This window comes from Geotrypetes seraphini, chromosome 3 (assembly GCF_902459505.1).
Source record: "Geotrypetes seraphini chromosome 3, aGeoSer1.1, whole genome shotgun sequence".
In the NCBI taxonomy this organism is placed as follows: domain Eukaryota; kingdom Metazoa; phylum Chordata; class Amphibia; order Gymnophiona; family Dermophiidae; genus Geotrypetes; species Geotrypetes seraphini.
Genome location: NC_047086.1, coordinates 238,594,043 through 238,613,972, shown reverse-complemented (window position 1 = coordinate 238,613,972; position 19,930 = coordinate 238,594,043). Strand labels below are relative to the sequence as shown.

General features: G+C 42.0%; 1 protein-coding gene across 2 annotated transcripts in view; it reads left to right on the top strand.

The window, feature by feature from the left end:
• The window catches only part of CNKSR3 (CNKSR family member 3), a 595,138-nt gene that overhangs the window by 243,358 nt on the left and 331,850 nt on the right, over positions 1-19,930 (top strand). For both annotated transcript variants that reach the window (XM_033936404.1, XM_033936401.1), the window contains exons 8-10: positions 288-356; positions 8,708-8,854; positions 18,150-18,274. In XM_033936404.1, the coding sequence (XP_033792295.1) occupies positions 288-356; positions 8,708-8,854; positions 18,150-18,274 (341 nt within the window). The remainder of the gene's footprint in view (positions 1-287; positions 357-8,707; positions 8,855-18,149; positions 18,275-19,930) is intronic.

Sequence of the window (19,930 nt, the reverse complement as noted above, 5' to 3'; positions counted from 1 at the left end):
TGTTTTACTTTCTAGACATTTTGCTATGGAATGTTTATCCTTCTCAAAGACGCAGGGAAATAAAATCCCGAGTTTAACTGTGTTGACTTGCAAACTTTACACAATTTTTGTTCTAAAAAAAAAATTTCAAATCTATCCCTCTGCAGCCAGTTTCCAAATAGGCAGGGTTGCTCATGCGTTAATTGGTCTTTTTGAGAAAATAAAAGAAAGTACATTTCTGCCAAAGTGTGGCGTCAGAAAACATGTTGTGATCAAGGGTTGTCATTTAGTTTGTTTGTTCCCTACAGTCTCCTGCTGATCAGTCCCGGAAGATTCACGCTGGTGATGAAGTGATCCAGGTTAATCGGCAGACCGTGGTGAGTAAGCAGTCCAAGCTCTTTCTCTCCTTCCACGATTGTTTGTTCAGGAGAGATTTCCCTGGTGGGTTACAGTGTTTTGAGACAGCAGTGCTGGCCAAATCACTCAGACTTGCTTGTTGTTGTTTTTTTTCCTCTTTTGATCTTACTCTTTTCCTCTTTGGAGCCCAATATGTTTTTTTTTTAATTATAATTTTTAATCTTTTTTGCAATGATCCTTTCACCACCATTTTGCCTGTTCCCTGTTTATAGAAATCTTGCTTGGCCTCTGCAGTTTTTGAGTGGAATTTACACTCTGCCCATGCAGAATTTTTTCTAAGGTTTTTCAGAGCAGTTTCCAACGTTAACAAGATTTTTATGATGAGAGTGGCTGAGAAGGAGCGACTTTTCAAAATGTATCTAAACAATAGCATTTCTCTGGTATTGAAAAGAAAAACCAGAATGAAGAACTGAGATCTTCCCTTTGTTGTAACTGTTATGTGAAAAGATGTATCATGACACCCTCAACTCTTTATACTTTGGGCTAGCGCGCGCTACAGTGCCACGCGCGCTAGACGCTGACGCCAGCATTGAGCTGGTGTTAGTTCTAGCCGCGTAGCGCGGGTTAGCATGTGCTAATCTGCTGCGTGCGCACCTTAGTAAAAGGAACCCTTTATTTTGCAAGTACTAGTGCTTCCGTTGATGTCCTGTGAAAAAGAAAGAAATGCTGTCCTTTTGACTCTAGTAGATTCTTGCACCAGTCTGGCTGGTTGAAGCCATCCTTTTCACTTTAGTTAAGGGATGCATCAGTGGGTAGATGCATGAATGGCAATTCTACAAACTGGGCACTTGCATTTATGCACAGAAACATACAGAATAATGGCATCTATGTGTGTGTATACTTTAGAGGAAAGATGGGAGAGGGGGGAGATAAGATAGATTTATTGATTTATTTAATTGAATTTCTATCCCGTCCTCCCGGGAGCTCAGAACGGGTTATAAGAAGAGAATGACACGGTGACAAAATTCATCACCGTTCCCGTCCCCGCGGATAACCGCGGGAAACCATCTTCATCTCATTCTTTAAGGAGAGAGGGAAGAATCGGAGTATGAATGGCCACAACCACAGACCTGCAAGCTTTGCTTTGAAGAATGCTGGTGTCGAAGGACTGAGATTGAAATAGACACTAGAAAATGACACGGGATTATTTCCCGCGGTTATCCGCGGGGACGGGAACGGTGACGAATTTTGTCACCGTGTCATTCTCTAGTTACAAGCCAAAATTCACAGTATGTTACATTGGACAGTGTGTTTGGCAATACGATACAATACAATATACTACAATACAGTAGAATAATGACAAGACTGGACAGTACAGTAACTTAAGGTAGAGATGCTTAAATACCTACTTGGCATGAATGCACATGAGATGAATCTCTCTCAATTGAAAGGAAACTCTGGAATGAGAGGACATAAGATGAAGGTGATTCAGAAGTAACCTCAGAAAACACTATTTCATGGAACAGCCTCCCGGTGGAGGTGGTGGAGACAAAAAGTGTTTCTGAATTCAAGAAAGCTTGAGACAAGTACGTTGGATCTCTAAGGAAGAGGACGGGATAGTAGATGCCTTCATGTTGCTGAGTTTCATAGCATGCCCAAATGTCAATATTCAGCCTAAGCAATATTCCGTAACTATCCCTTAAATTATAAAGTATGGGTACTTGCGAGGCAGAATATAAAAAACTGATAATGTTATAATGTATTTGCATCACTCCATGGTGCGACACCACCTCGAATGCCGTGTGCAGTTCTAAGATAGCAGAGTTAGAAAAAGTACAGAAAAGGGCAACAAAAATGATAAAGGGGATGGGATGACTTCCCCATGAGGAAAGGCCAAAGTGGCTAGGGCACTTCAGCTTGGAGAAGAGATGGCTGAGGGGAGATATGATAGAGATCTATAAAATCATGAGTGGGAGTGGAATAGGTAGATGTGAATCACTTTTCTACTCTTTCCAATAATACAAGGACTAGGGGCCATGTAATGAAGCTACTACAAGTGAGTAGTAAATTTAAATCAAACTAGAGAAAGTATTTCTTCACTCAACATGCAATTAAAACTCTAGAATTCGTTGCCAGAGAATGTGGTGAAAGCCGTTAGGTTAGCAGGGTTTAGAAAAGGTTTGGACAAGTTCATAAAGAAAGGTCCAAAAGCCATTATTAAGATGGACTTAGGAAAATCCACTGCTTATTTACTAGGATACCACTATAAAAAAAATCTCCCCTAACCTGTTCAAACTAAGGAAGCAGCAGACAAAAATTAACAAACTCTATAAATATTTAAATTAAAAAAAAATTTTTTGTGAGTGAGGGATAGTCCTCAGTTTACACAGTTTTGCATGGGAACCGTCCCAAAGGCACTGCTGCCATAATAGTAAACCCAAAATAGTGTCACCTGGTGAAATATATTGAGCCAAAACTATTCAAGTACAATGAGAAAATATATAAATAAATACAAACACTCAATCTTATGGCACAGCAAACATACATTCCAAGAGCAAAGCACAGAGCCCCTTAAGAAGCACAATTAAATATTCATGGGTTTATTCAAAATACCCAGGTCCAGCACGTTTATTGGCTTTCCCTTGAAAAAATCACCTCAAGGTAGGAAAAAGCTTCAGAGCCCCTCCTCCACCATCCAACAATATAGTTAATTAAAAAGTGGAGACTATAACAGGGTAATTGGCATAAGAAACCTCTTCAATTGATATTGTACTAGGAAAAAGCCTTGTGCAATGCAAACCTATGGGTACTGAATAAAGCCTCAAGAGATTATAACTGAGTGGTATTGGTAGTTAATATGCAATAAAAATCAATACTCCACTCGTATGAAACGATCTATATTCTGTCACTCATTCTTATATTCTTCTTAAACCAGTTGATTAATCATGTGTTGAATATTTTTTAAGCATTTTTGTAAAGCACACTGTTTATGCAGGAAAAGGCCTCAGAGTTAAGGAGTACCGTATTTTCACGCATATAACGCGTGCGTTATACACGATTTTACAAACCGTGCATAACCTTGCGCGTGAGAGCGCTATATAAAATTTTTTTTACATAGTTCCCACCCCGCCCGACGCCCGATTCATCATCCGGAAGGACCGCTCGCACCCCCTCTGCTCGCACTCCCACCCCAATGGACCGTTCGCACTCCCACCCGAAGAACCGCTCGCACCCCCACAGCCTCCCCCCCTCCCCATGGAGAAGCTGTCTACCTTGTTTCCGGATGCCAGTGAGCCCAGCTGCTTCCTCTGCCGGCGGTCCTGCCCCTTCTCTGAGCCCTGCGCTAGGCTGCTTCCTCTTCCGGCGGTCCCGCCCTTTCTCGTGGGGCTGTGGGGGTGCGAGCGGTTCTTCGGGTGGGAGTGCGAGCGGTCCATCGGGGTGGGAGTGCGAGCGGTGGGGGTGCGAGCGGTCCTTCCGGATGATGAATCGGGCGTCGGGGGGGGGGGGGCATCAGGCTTTCAGGGTGGGGACAGGACTTCAAGGGGGAGAGGAGAGTCGGGGCAGCCAGAGGAGAGTCGGGGCGGCATGCGCGGTATACCAGTGAGCGCGGTAAATAAAAATTTATTTACATAAATTTGTGTTTCCCTCGCGCTATACCCGTGTGCGCATTTTACACGGGTGCGCGTTATCTACGTGAAAATACGATACTACGCTTATAGTCTCATCGACATTCACTGTCAGAGTATATATAGTCCGAATGTATACTCCATACTACAATCACTGGCCAAAAACCTGCTTAGTGCATTTTTACTATTAGTCTTTAACTTATAACTCTTTTAACTATTTTTAACCTATTTAATCTTTTTTTCTTAATTGTAACTTGTGATTAATATATTCAACACTGGAGCTCTGAATACAGATCACTTCACGGTTTGAAAAACTAGCAGAAACACTATCTTTAGTGTTTGTAGTTGTTCAGTTTTCAATCATAGATTTCATTTACTGTATGCCACCACAAACTACCGGAACCAGGACCGGAGCTGTTCCCTACTCTCGGAGCTGGTTTAAGAAGAATATAAGAATGAGTGACAGAATATGATCGTTTCATACGAGTGGAGTATTGATTTTTATGGTATACTGAATAAAGCCACCATGAAAAGATTTTTCTTTTAACAAAAAGTTTTCTTGTAACTGCAATGGAGAAGTACTTATCTAAGATTAGAAGCACACCACACACCGACGATGGCCAGCGTTTTGCCAGTCATTAGCTGCCTCAGGATGTGAAGGTGATTAGTCTTTCACAGAAACTCCACGTCTCATCATGGCCGCTCCTCAAACACCATGAATATTTAATTATGCTTCTTGAGGGGCTCTATGCATCTCTCTTGAAATATATGTTTGCTGTACCGTAAGATTTTGAGAGTGCTGGTATTTATTTATAGAACTATATTGAGTGCCATTTCTAAAACTGCCTAGGTTTACCAATTGCTGGTGGTTTTCTAAATATAGTGAGCAAAGAGGAGAAGAATTTGCAGTTTCTGATGAAGGGGGTTTTGCCTCTGAAATGGAGCCCCGTCGAACCAGATAATATACGGACTTTCAGCACGCTAGATTTCTGACGGCAATGACCTAATTATACCTCAGCAGATAAGTACTGCGGTTTAGTTTATTTCAAGATCCAGCATAATTGGGACTCATTACTTGTTGCCAACTGACATAGGATTCAACTGTGGCTTCTGCATTACCCTTTCAATTTAGGAGCAGCAGATTCATGAATTTTTCAAGCACTTTATGTTTTGTGCACTTATTAAAATTCACAATTTATTTCACCAGGGATAGGTCCAAGGATGTTTCACAGGTGACACCCTTTTGGGTTTACTATTGTGGCAGCAGTGCCTATGGAACGGTTCCTGTGGCAAGCTGTGTAAACTAGTGCTGCCCAATCTACGTTTCAAATCAGTTCACCGATTCACTTCGAGTGAATCGATTAAAAAAAAAAAATCAGCCCCCCCGATTCAGTAACTAATCCTCCCCCCTCGCCCCCTAACGTAGGAAGGGCAGCACTGCCTCTTTCTGGCCAGCCGCTGCTGCACCTGCTTTATAGGGCGAGGGGGAAGGGTCAGTCGGGAAGTGCTGGTGTCCGGCTTCCCCCCTGGCCTCCCGCTGGTGTCCGGTTTCCCCTCTGGCCTCCCGCTGGTGTCCGGCTTCCCACCTGGCCTCCCGTGCACCATTTACCTAATATCAGTAGCCTGCAGACTCGCAGAGAAGATCGTGGTGCTAGCGATCTTTACAAGCTGCCATAGGTCTTTGGAGCTGTTTCCTCTGCCACGATCCCGCCCCTCCTCTGATGTCAGAGACAGGATTGCGGTAAAGGAAACAGCTCCAAAAACCTATGTAAGCTTGCAAAGATCGCTAGCACCACGATCTTCTCTGTGAGTCTGCAGGCTACTGATATTAGGTAAATGGTGCGTGGGAAGCTAGGGGGAACACGCAGGCCTTCCGAAGGGGGGTGCACAGTCCTTTGGGGGGTACAGGCCTTCAGGGGTGGGATGCAGGCCTTCAGGGGGACAAACCTTCGGGGGGTGCAGGCTTTCAAAAGGGAAGGGGGACAGGCCTACAGGGATGGTGGCACAGGCCTTCAGGGGAGGAGGGCCCTGGTGTAGATGTACACGGAGGGAGGGAGGGAAGGGGAGTTCAAAGAGACTTTGGGGGGAAAAAATAATGGGTCTAAAAACAGAGGAGAGGGAAAGAGATGGTGGACAATGGGATTTAGGGAGGGAAGGAACAGAAAGGGAGAGAAGTTGGATACAAGGGATGGTGTGGAGGGGGGATAGAGATACTGGATAGGAGGGTAGTTGGGAAAAGAAATGGAGATATGCTGGACCCTGGGGTGGTGGGGAAGGAGGGAGAGATGCTGGATGAAAGGGTAGTTGAGAAAAGGTGGATCTATGAATCGAGACGAAAAAAAGGAAAGATGCCAGACCTCCAGGGGAGGGAAGGGAAACGGAAGGAGAGGACAGAGATAGAAGATGGGGATGGTTAGCAAGGAGAAAGAAGGAGACCCTGGCAAGCAAGTTATCAGAAGATAACCAGAGCCGGGGACTAACAAAATTTGAATAATGACCAGACAACAAAAGGTAGAGAAAATAATTTTATTTTCTGTTTTGTGATTACGATATGTCAGATTTGAAATGTGTATCCTGCCAGAGCTGGTGTTAGACCGTAAATGTGAGCTAAGATTTAACAGAGAGAGGAAATGTCTTTTTTTTGTTTATTTTGTTTACATCACAGCGCCAGTATGGTTAGGAGAAGGCAAAGGGGGTGAAGAGGCTATAAAATAAACCCACCAGGATGTTTGAAAAAAACATCCAATTGGACATGAAAATCGAATCGAAAAATCGATTCAATAGGCTGAATCAAATTGAATCAAATTTTTTTTTCCTGAATCGGGCAGCACTAGTGTAAACTGAGGACCATCCCTCACTCGCAAAAAATTTTTCAAAAATTTAAATATTTATAGTTTGTTAATTTTTGTCCACTGTTTCCTTAGTTTGAACGGGTTAGGGAAGATTTTTTTCTAGAGGAATTATACTACTCTTCCCTTTTGGGTATTTTTTTTACTGTATTTACTAAGATAAGCAGCAAAAAATCTGTTAGAATCTTGCCCGGTACTTGGACCTGGATTGGATTCTGTAGGAAACCAGATACTGGGCTTGATGGACCTTCCTTCTACCCAATATGGTAATGCTTATTTATTTATGTTCTTATGGAGCCATACACGTGGGAGGAGCTTGGGTAGGACATGGGGGCTTCCACTTAGGCAGGTGATTTGCAGAATATTGTAAGGTACGTGTATCCCTGCTGCATGTAGTCGCCACGCTTACATCAGCTGTGTGGCTGGCATATACAGGTGCTTATACGTTAGGCACACCAAAGCCAGGTTATGCTTTTATTCTCTAATGGAGCCCATTTGACTAGTTTCTGTTCTAGTATAAGTTTCTACCATGCTGAATGGAGGTGCCAGTTATAACTGGCACCTCCATCAGCATGGTAGAATGCGTGCTTTGGTATACAGTGGTTATGATGTCCCTGGTCCAAGACAAAAGGGGGGACTTCCTTGAAGAAGCCGTGAGGTGAAACATGTCGAATTGACAGGTCCCTTCCCGACACAAAACAGAATTCTTGCACAAAGATAAGCTAAGTTATTTTGTTAGAAGTTTTTGAAGGATAAACACTTAACATTCACTTAACAAAGATTTAATAAATGACACAGAGCACAAAATTAAAAATAACAAAGCAGGTCTGATGACGATGTGAGTGCTCATATCCTTACATAACCAAAAAATTCTGGGCTTGCAAGAGGCACTTCTGAAGGCTCTGCGATAATTTAATTTTGAAAGAGTTTCTTGAAAATGCGATATATATACTGTCTTTAAATGTGGGACATATCTTGAACTGACAGTATTTTGCTAAATTTGGCTATATTGAGCATTAATTTATAGAATCTGGTCATATATACAGGTGTTTGGATGGAGCAAGCGCAGACTTGTGATGTATTTACATACTTTGTAAAATATGCATGTACATGTGTGCTCCTGCCTCGGAGCCGGTGTGCATTTCCTTGCTGATGCAGCTCATTCTGGGAGTCTTGTTTTATGTGCATTTTGAAAATTTTTATAAGCATCCTGTTATAAAGAGCTTCCCTCCACTTGAACTTGCCCAAGGTCACAGCAAGTGACTGTGATAAAAAGGAGAGCTCAAGGTCTCCTGCTCCCCTTTTGACTGGGAGTGTTTCATTCAAAGGTCAGGGAGGAGGGAGGTCAGTGGCTTAGCAAGGGTGAGAGGAGCCTGGAACGGTGGCACCCCTCCCCTGCCCTCTTCTCCAAACCCCTCCCCTACCTCCACATGCTCCTTCCCCGCCCCCTCCTGGCATAAGCAGCAACCCCCAAGCTTCTGTCGTGCCAGTGTCAGATCTTCCTCTGATGTCACTTCCTTTCCATTCTGTTTGCATGGTCTTTAGATGGTACCCGGTTTATTTTGGTGGTTAATCAGTGTGCTGTGAGATGCAGCTTTGAAACTGGCATGGTTTTAGGCCTACTTCCAGGAAACTGGCGCATACTGCCTCAAGGCTGCATTACATACTGGACCCTTTGATAATATCAGCTCTTTTACTGCTCATGTCCCAGCCTCCTTCACCAGATCACTTGAAAATGTTTGCTAGATGTGCTTTGGCAAAAATATATGGACTGCAGTAATCATTGTACAGTCCTTTATAGGTTTCACTTCTTGGATTCTTTCCTGAGAGGATGTGAATTTGCATTTAAATGTGGATAAATTGCAGATAAACTCATTTTGTTTGTTCACATTGAAGGTTGGATGGCAATTGAAAAACCTAGTGGGAAAGCTGCGCGAGAATGCCGGGGACGTTACATTACTTCTGAAGAAACGTTCCACAACAACGTCCCATTTTACCCCTGCACCTTTAAAGAACCTGCGCTGGAAACCACCTCTTGTACAGGTATGCCCCCTCAGTGGCCTAGCGAGGAAAGGGGACAGTGGAGCCTAGCATTGCTGTACCCGGTCATGCATCCCCATGTACCTCTTCAAATCTTCACCGGATCTCCTAACTGTTGCTCACACCAGCCTCTGCTGATGGTTTCTGGTTCCCTGACCAGAAAGTGATGTCAAAAGGCGACGCGAGGCCAGTATCAGCAGCAGGTAGGAGATGATGCCGGCGACGATCTCGAGGTGGAAGGGCCCCCCGCCAAGACGGCATCCAGAGCAGTATGCCCCTCCTCTCCGCTATGCTGTGCCACTGCCCCCTCTCCTTCTTCTGCTTCAGTTTCCCCACTGCCTTGTTCATTGCTTTTGAGCTTCAGCAGTTTCTTCTTTTCATCGAGCTCTCACCGCTGCCTCTGATGTCACCTTATCCTTATCCCTGGCATCACGTATTTTCTTATTGCCCTCCTTACCCCCATCGAGATCAGTTCTAGCCCTATAGGGATCTGTTTCCAGCTGTCTACACCGGGGAAAATATATACCAATTTTCAGTTCTCAAAGTTTTTTTTACTTTATTTTTTTTAATTAATATTTTGGTGATACATACGTGCAATATAAACATTGAATAATAATGGCTAACGGACAATCTATATTCTCTATTTCCAGTATAGCCAATGATTCCTGTCACTGCTTCTCCATTCTCCCAATAGGGAAAGATATGCAAGAAAAATTCACTAATAACTTTTAAGAGATTTGAAAAGGAATATAAGAAGAACCCCCTCCCCCAAGCTACTGAGTAGTGTTTACAATGCAGCTTAATGTTTATAGATAACATTTATATTCCATCATCTTGTTTCACTAAGGCCCAGATCTTAAATCAGGAGTACTCAAATTGTCCTCAAGGTCCATAGGCAGACCAGGTTTTCAGGATATCCACAATGAATATGCACAAGAGAGATTTCCATGTACTGCCTCCTTGGTATGCAGATCTCTTTAATGTATATTCATTGTGGATATCCTGAAACCTAATCTGCAAATGGACCTCGAGGTCCAGAATTGAGTAGCTTTCTCTTAAAGTATGCCTAATACATCACTCAGTTCACTGGTACATTCCTCTTCAGGCATGAATTCTGAGGTTTATTCATATAAGGGAGACAGGTGAGGGGGGAGGTCACATGAGTAGAACATGTTCTTACACAAGAGGGAACCAAATGGGGGTTCCCTGAGATCTTCAGAAAACTTTAACTAGATCCACAGATTTTTTTTTGGCATATCAACTGTTATGCCAAACAGTTCCCTCTTTATATTAGTTTTCTGTCATGGGAGAGATTCCAGTACCAATACAGTAAGAAGTTGATGGCCTGGTTTGAATCACCTTCAGCAGATAAATTTTTGGTTTGTGTGAATGTTAATTTTGCATTTTGTTCCAGGGGTGTGGTACCCAAAAACGAGCATTTCATATGAGAAGTTTAGACAATCTTGCTTCTTTCAAGTGTCAAGAGACAGATATCACCTTTCTTCATGCTCCTTGGGTTTGCGAACCCTTGAAAAGTTTTGGAAGAGTCTCCTTGGCTATTTAACTAGAATAACTGGACAGCATATATCTTCTCCGTTAAGTAATATTCTTGACAAACCAGAAGCCTTGGGAATCCATGGTAAAAGTACATAGGGCTCCTTTTATCAAGGTGCGCTACGGGGGTTAGCGCATCAGACATTTCATCACGCGCTAACCCCCGCGGCACACCAAAAAACTAACGCCTCATCAATGGAGGCGTTAGCAACTAGCGCGGCAGGCGGTTGAACGCGCGGTATTCCACGCGGTAACCGCCTACCGCAGCTTGATAAAAGGAGCCCATAGTATTTTGTAAGGAAAGCTTATACCGTAGACAAAAAAAAAGTATATTACAATGGTTCAGCAAGAGCTCCCAACGTTTTGGCAATGGTTTATTCAACTGCATAATCTCATGATGTTGGAATTGAGAGGGGCAAATTGTATCTTTAAACATAAAAAAAGCATTTCTGTTAATCTGGGAGGGTTATATCCAAATCTTAGCCCCTCAGTCAGAGTCTGATTATGAATATTTTATTTCAGTAATTTGGATTAAGAATTGAGGTTCCCTAGGTGACTTTCTGTTTTAGGGAAAGAATGGGAGGGGGGGATCTGTGGACATAGGAGGCATAAGAGCAAGCCTCTTGCTTCTAAATGTTGACTTACTTATTTTATAATTTTAAAAACCCATACCCCCTCAAGAAATTATGTTCTCTTGCATTATTTTGAGTTCTTTTGCTAATTTCCTCTTTTGAACTTCACCTATTGTACACTGTTTTACACGTGTTCCCATAAAATATGTTACTACTAAAAATCAAAGGGGCAATTTGAATGCCAAAAAGGCATATATTTTTAATCTGTTTTCTAAAGACAACATAGGCGCCTGTCCATCTTTATAAAACAGGTTCCCAGAACCAGCTGCAACAGTGTGTCAGTAGCCCTTTTCAAATTTACACCTGATTTGAAAAAGGTGCGACTGTGTGCTCATCCCTGTATATATTATAAAATACCTACTTACACTGCGACTTTGCCTCTCTTCCATCCATATTCTGTCGGGAACACCTGGAAGTAGATCAAATAAAAGCAGGCATGTTTTTTCCATCTGTCTACTTTTTTCACACACATGCAGTTGGGTAGCATTATAAAAATCATTTTCTGCATGTAAAAAGAAAAACCAGACTTTACACACATTTTATAAAATTATTCCCACCCCCAAGTGTGAAATCTTTGTTGTAGCTCTTTCCTAGGTGGGGATGGAGCAGCTGCTTATACATCTGGAATGCTTAATTGTTAGGATTTAAGGGTAAACTAGATGCACATCTCCCTTGAGAAGCATACAGTGATATGGGGACTAAAACTATGCCCGGGTACACCTGGCAGGGCCTCCGTGTGTGCGGATCACCGGACTTGATGGACCCAGGGTCTGATCCGGAGATGGCAATTCTTATGTTCTTATGTTGCCCTCAAATCCCTAATATGCTTAATTTTTCTTTTCTTTGTTTTTCATTTTGCCTTTCCTAGTTCTGCACACTTGTTGGGAATGCATCAGCTTAGCTGAGCCCTGATTCAGAAAATCAAAATGCCTCTTTAATTCTTTGTAACCTAAGCATCCTGAGAAACTTCGCTACTAATGACAGCTAAATGAATTGTCGAGAACCGGTGCTTTTACAACAAAAATTTAGACAGTGTGCTGTGACAAAATCAAAACACTGGATAGAAACACTGGGGGGCATACAAGCCCTGAAGAGGGCAGATGCCGATGGTGGAAAAAGTTGCATTTGGCATCGTTCGGTTACTGCATGCCACATCCCACGCCATGTCTCATTCATTACTGTCAAGGAGTGTGGAACAATAACAGAACTGCACTGTTGAACTCTGTTACTCTTTGGTTTAACGATGATTGAATGAATTGTGTGAGCATGGCTGGAAAGCTTGAAATTCCTTTACTAGAGAGGCGGAATTGAATGACACTTTAGACAGAAGCACAACTTGCAGTACCTTTTCTGTACTTTTTGGGCATAGTTTATGCAGAACCTAAGGGTCCTGGTGGTCCATCTTTTGTCATAATCTTGGTACCTGTGTAGAGCTCAAGTAGACACTGCCCTGTAGTCATACTGTTTCCCTCCCATCTATATATAGCAATAAAGAAAATCAATAAAACCAAACCAAAAAAAAAAAAAATAAGTTGGTGCCTTTTTGTTGTACTAACTTCAATAGTTTTTAGGATCTGAAACCCGATACACACACATAAGGGGTGTTCAATAATTTATCTAGTTTGTCTCAAGGTTGCTCATGCATAGTTGCGGCTCCAGTATGGGGCTAACATTCCAAGAGATAGGATGTCAGGAGAGTCCTCTTGCGAAAGTTTATGGTGTTATCTGCTTCATCATACTACAAAGTAAAATTTTGGAGCCCGCAGTTTAAATGCGGTAGAGAGTCTTTTGAAGATGACCCTCACACTGGACAGCCTGTGGAATGACACGGGGAAAAAATCTGTCACCGCCCCGTCCCACCATCCTCTGCACCGCCCCGTCACCGCCGTTCCCTTCACCGCCCCATCACCGTCACTGCCATCCCTTTCACCGCCCCGTCACCGCAGCATGCATAAAAGCCTCAAACAGGTATGATTTTATATACTTATCTTTATTAACGTATTCCCATGGGTTACATACTGAACATGTGCTGGATTCCTCCATTCTTGCAGCACATGTTCAGGAATAGGATTCAGTAACCCATGGGAATGGACACAGCACACTACTACACTAGTACTCAGATAAAAAAAAAAAAAGAACCAACTCCCAGCTCAGCCAGACTCCCGTCTCCAACCGGTCAAAGAATCCCACTCAGATTTAAAAAAAAAGAACCAGCTCCCAGCTCAGCCAGACTCCAGTCTCCAACTGGCCAAAGAATCCCACTCAGATTAAAAAAAAAAAAAAGAACCAGCTCCCAGCTCAGCCAGACTCCCGTCTCCAACCGGTCAAAGAATCCCCCTCACCCCCACCCCTGCCGCCGCCACCAATCCTGGGCAGGCAAGTAGTAGGAAAGTGTGCACCTTACCTCTACTTGTAGCGCCGAAGTTTTCAATGAAATTTCAGCTCCTCCAAGTCTGCAGCAGTGACTCCTCTCCAATCCAAGCAGCGACTCTCAAAAAAATCCTGGGCTTGCCTCTCAGCTCCAAAATCCCCCGATTTCCATTCGCTACTGCAACCCATTAAATATCATGTGTGGCAGTAGCGATTGGTCCCCTTCTTGAGCAGGAAAGAACTGACTAATAAGGAGCCAGAATATTGAAGGGGGTGGAGTCAGGCAAAGAGCAAGTCGGGTGGAGAGAGACGAGTTGGAGGAGACCACATGGCCGACAAGCATGGCCGCCGGAATAAAATCAGACACCTGTCCCGAAGTGAACCGAACACACGGTGAAGACCCGGTAAATCGCGGTATGTAGAAGGAGATACATTTGCCTGCGGGGACAAATCTTTTCACCATTTATGCGGGCGGTGAAAACTTTTGTCCCCGTGTCTGCAGTGATTTGGCTATGGAGTCTCCATAGCTTGCAGCCAAACCGCAGCCACGCCGTGGTTCCCCGCGGGGATCGCTCCCCATGTCATTCTCCAGAACAAACTTTCACAGAAAAGGGCAAGAAAGTTGAGGATTTAATTTTGTCAGCCAGATGAATTAAGGTTTCCCAAATAGCTGAATAAATGGCCAACTTGGCAAGTAGAGTTTGGAAAATAATTCATGAAAAGTTGGGCATGTCCAAGAATGCTGATGCCATGTCAGAAGGCTAGGACTGCTCTTCCTCCCTCTGGGCCTCTGCTGTGGCCTAGGCCCAGGAGTGGCAGTGAGCACAGGGCTTTTGAGTCGGTAAATATTCACAAGCCCTGCCTCCTCCTGTAAGTGCTGTTGGACTGGAAACTCATGTAGAGTACTGGATTCTATAAACACACACTGACCCCCAGGGCCCTATGATGACTCCTACCACCATTACTGCTGCTGTTGCCTTCATTGGTTGGGTAAGTGTGGGGAGAAGAAAGTGAAAGGCTGACATCTTGGTTTCATCATCATCTGGGGTCACACATTAAAACAGGATCATATTGAAGAAAAATTTGAGAAATTGATTTTGATTTATTCATTAAGGCCCAGATTCTCTATAAGGCATTGATATCGGTGGCCACCTAAAAAGTGGTTGCTGATAATGTGTCAATCACACAATGGCACCGTATAGTGAACCATACCTCAGAAAAAGATAGGCGCTGAAAATATAAGCCAGGGTTCCCTAAGCCTACATGTCCAGCATCTATATTTGTCATGAACTGTGCCTTTATAGGTACTTTATGGAGCCTAACGCAACTTCCGGCTTTAGCCACACCCATAGTGGCGTTAAGTATTGTAAAACGCCTACAAAGGCACAATTCTGGTGCCTATTATTTAGGCTAAATATAATCAACCCAAGTGGTCAAAATATCACTTACTCATGTAAAAAATAATTACCACTTAATATGAAAAATACACTGTGTAAGTATCATAATCTTATTCAGAAAACAAGGCCTCAGATTCGGAGCATACGCGTAGTCCTATCATGGACTAGACTGTCAGCGTATTCTTATAGCTCCATACTCCAGTCATAGGCCAACAACCTAAATTTAATTTTTTTGAAACTTTTCTTAAGTAGAGCTTAAATATAGTGATTTAAAAATCCAAAACTTTTAAAGGTGAAACTTAAATACTAAAATTCAATCATATAAAGTTTAAGGTTGAAGCATATACAAAGTGTATTGTTATTTGATAGGCAGCTGAATTACTTATCTCAAGCAATTTTTCTTTATGGCTTTCACGTCGGATTCTTTATTTAGCCTATTTTATGGCTAAGCCGACGCGGCCAGCGTTTCGTGGACACCGTTGTTGGTCCACTGCGTCAGGGCCAATAGCCAACAGGAGATACTAATTTCCCAAAGAATGGAAAGTGAAAAACAAACAGTGAAGGAGACTTCTGGTGTTCGATGTCTTTTATTGTATCTCATGACTCAACACGATCGTGTTTTGGACCAAAAGGGCCTGCCTCAGGATTCTACATATATATAAACATATAAAATTTTAATATAATTAAATAAACATATAAAAACGCACATGTTAAAGACATTAATGAATTAAAATCTTTTTAAGCAGACATATAAAATAAGATAAACCAGCTGGTGTAAACTATATGTTAATTGGATGTAGAGTATTATAAAATCTAATGCTGACGGTATTTAAAAGTAATCAGGAAGATGGTATAGTCTATTCAGAGTTAAAAAAACAAAAATAAATGCATAGACATCATACCAACAATTTGAATATGTGTGGCTTAGAGCAGTGATTCCCAACCCTGTCCTGGAGGAACACCAGGCCAATCGGGTTTTCAGGCTAGCCCTAATGAATATGCATGAGAGAGATTTGCATATGATGGAAGTGATAGGCATGCAAATTTGCTTCATGCATATTCATTAGGGCTAGCCTGAAAACCCAATTGGCCTAGTGTTCCTCCAGGACAGGGTTGGGAACCACTGGCTTAGAGCTATGTATTCATATATATTGATATGATGTCTATGCATTTATTTTTGTTTTTTAAACTTTGAATAGACTATACTATCTTGACGATAGTTAACAAGTTTTTTGAGATAAAACAAGTTTCGTGATGTCTAAATTAATTTTAATTTCATTTTCACGTTTGATATAATATATATGTAAACTATATTGATCATTTTTTATGTTATACTAACCTTTGTAATATTACATGGCAATGTGTTTTGTTTTTTTTAACTTTTTCATGATTACTTTATATTTTACATGATTTTTGGGTCTAATTACCATCTTTCACACCATTTTTAAATAGCGTCAGCATTAGATTTTATAATACTCTACGTCCAGTTAACATATACCCCCTCTTCTACGAAACCGTGCTAGCGGTTTTTAGCGCAGAGAGCCGCGCTGAATGGCCCGTGCTGCTCCCGACGCTCATTGAGTTCCTGTGAGTGTCAGGAGCAGCGCGGGCCATTCAGCGCAGCTCCCTGCGCTAGAAACTGCTTGCGCGGTTTCGTAGAAGAGGGGGTTAGCTTACACCAGCTAGTTTATCTTATTTTATATGTCTTTGCTTAAAAAGTTTGTTTATTTCTTTCATTAATGTCTTTGATATGGTATTTATAACTTGTGTTTTTATTAGTTTATTTAATTGTATTAAAATTTTATGTTTGTTTTTATATATATATATATATATATATATATTGGTCAGACCAATGGTCCATCAAGCCCAGTAGCCCATCCCCATGGTGGCCAATCCAGGTAACCAGTACCTGGCCAAAACCCAAGGTGTAGCAATATCCCATTCTACCAATACAGGGTAAGCAGTGGCTTCCCCATGTCTTTCTCAATAACAGACTATGGACTTTTCCTCCAGGAACTTGCCCAATACTTTCTTAATACCAGCTATGCTATCCACTCTTACCGCATCCTCTGGCAACGCGTTCCAGAGCTTAACTATTCTCTGAGTGAAAAAAAATTTCCTCCTATTTGTTTAAAAAATATTTCCCTGTAACTTCATCGATGTCCCCTTGTCTTTCTAATTTTTGATGGAGTGAAAAATCGATCCACTTGTACCCGTTCTACTCCACTCAGGATTTTGTAGAATTCAATCATAAATCCCCTCAGCCATCTCTTTTCCAAACTGAAGAGCCCTAACCTTTTTAGTCTTTCCTCATTTGAGAGGCGTTCCATCCCCTTTATCTATATCTATGTAGACTCCTGAGGCAGGCCCTATTGGGCCGAAACACGATCGTGTCGAGTTGTGAGATACAATAAAAGACATTGAACACCAGAAGTCTCCTTTGCTGTTTGTTTTTCACTGCCTATTATTTAGGCGCCAAGAGATGCTTTAACTTTGCTGTTTTATGCCGTTTTAAATGGCATTTGTCAATTAACTTAGGTGCCGGTAGGAAGCCCACCGGCATCTAAGGTTAGGCGTTTCTAGAATTTCTCTTTTAGTGCCCAATTCTATACATGTCACCTAAAAATTCAGCACCAACTACAGTAGTGCAGCACTAAGCTTGATTCTATAAAAGTCACATTGTATAGAATCATGCATAGCGCCACTTAAGCAGCGTTAAGCGTCATAACTTTTAAGTGACCTATATGCCAGGGTTTTCTAGGCCTAAATGCCTGCATCTAAGTTGTGCACACAATGGCACCTAAATTTAAAAAAAAAAAAAGGCACATAACGAAAACACGTCCATGATCTGCCCTTAACTATTCCCACTTTTAGAAGGATGCTTTAGACTATGCGCCTACCAAGCTGTGCACCTAACTTTCAATTAAGTCCAATTAACATCAGTTTTGTCAATTATCAGCACTGATTTGTTCATTAATCAATTTAGTTAGGCGCCTACATCAACTAGTCGCGCTAATGCATGGGTCTAACTTTGGGTGGACTTTATGGAATTTGAGGGTTAATATCCCTCTAAGTATCTAGGGAAATTCAGCTGTTTATTATTTTGTGTTGCTTTGATATTCAATAGGCTAGGGTCTTAAATACATTTTTATAATTTTATCTTTTATTCTTTGTACAATTCTCCGCACTCTTTTACATTGTATGTATTTCTTTCCATTGTATGCCGTTTGTCAAATTTTTTTTTCTAAATAACTTACACTGTTTGTATCATGTTCAATTGTTGTGAACCGCCTAGAACTTTCGGGTATGGCGGTATATAAAAATAAATTATTATTATTATTTCAGACAAGTCCTCCGCCAACCACAACCCAGTCACCGGAAAGCACTATGGACACCTCTCTAAAGAAAGAGAAACCAGCTATCCTGGACCTCTACATTCCCCCACCACCAGCCGTTCCTTATTCTCCTCGGTACGTTAAGATCTGTGCAGTGCTAAAATAAAGCACTAGTCTTTTGTGCATTTTCTAAATTTGATTCATTAGCCCAGATCTTTGCAAATCGATATATGGAAACTGCAAACCACATGGATTTTTGGAGGACACATGAAAAGTCATTTTTATAATAAGGTGCTTAGGCAGGAAAAGCACAGAGGCATAGTACTACTGTTTGCTGTTTATAAATGCAACTTACGCATCTGTGTGCCCTTTATAACATTGCCAGGGTGAATAAACACCGAAGGGAGTGAAATAGTGTGCACGTATGTGCCAGGAGGAATAGGAACCTAGACGTGTGTTTTATAAGCACACATCTAAAAGCCGTTCCCGCCCATTTCCTACTTGTTATGTTATGTTGTGTTCTGTTCTTGTGACTTGCCTTCTCCTGGTAAAGTCCAAAGCAAAGTCACATACCAAGAATTTAGTGAGTAGCACTAGGAATTAGGGCTGTACCCAATATCCATAGTTGATTCGATTCAGCCCTGAATGGTGCCCCGAACACACTATTCATTTTCAGCCGAATAGTGATTTAAATTCAAATGCGAATAATCCATGGCTGTACTGTTTGAAATCCTACTGAAATAAACATTTGCCACCTGATATTCAGCTCTGTTTTGTAGCCAAGAACAGAACTGGCCGGTTAAATAGCACTTAGGTAGCTATGCACTAATATTCAGTGTGAGTTGGCTGCTGAATATTAGCACTTAGGGCCAAATTATGTATAGGACGCCTAACCTCAGAATGTGTGTGCAAAATTTTTTATTTATTTTTTTTTAATTGGCCTGGTAATTGACTGTGCTAGGTTTCAGTCAATCAAAGAAAAAATTAAATTAACAAGAGTTTGGTGCCAAACTCTTAGGACGCCTAGTGACGCCTAAGTCAAGGCGCTTAACAATGCCTATCTGAAAAGTAGGCACGGTTAGGGGGCGGAGAATAGGCCTGGCTCACTTAGGCATTGCTAGGTGTCCGAGTTAGATGCCAGCAAATGAGACCAACTAAAACATGGCCTAATATACCAGCGCCTACCTCCAGGACAGAGGAAGGAGTGGCATAGTGGTTAAAGCTACAGCCTCAGCACCCTGAGGTTGTGGGTTCAAATCTCAAACTGCTCCTTGGTACCCTGAGCAAGTCACTCAATCCTCCATTGCCCCAGGTACATTAGATAGATTGTGAGCCCACCAGGACAGATAGGGAAAATTGTTTGAGTCCCTGATTGTAAAACCGCTTAAGTAACTTTGATAGGCAGTATATAAATACCTAAAATTAATGATGCCTAGGCACTGCTAGGCAGAATTCTGTATATACACATATTTTTGTTGTAATATGTTAGAAAGAGAATGAAAGAAATGCAGTGGAGATATTTAATACATGAGAATGGAGGCGTACTTAATTTGGAAAAAGTACATGATGAAATGATACTGGATTTGTTTATAAATGAACAGGAAACTAATGCATTAAATTGAGTAATAATGATATACAGTACTCCCCCGAAATTCGCTGGGGTTACGTTCCAGGAACCCTCGTGAATTTTGAAAAAATGCGAATACGGTTTTTAGGCAGGGGAGGCAGGAGAAGGCAGTTGGAGCGCCGGCGAGTGAAGGAAATCACACACTGTATGCTCCAACCGCCTCT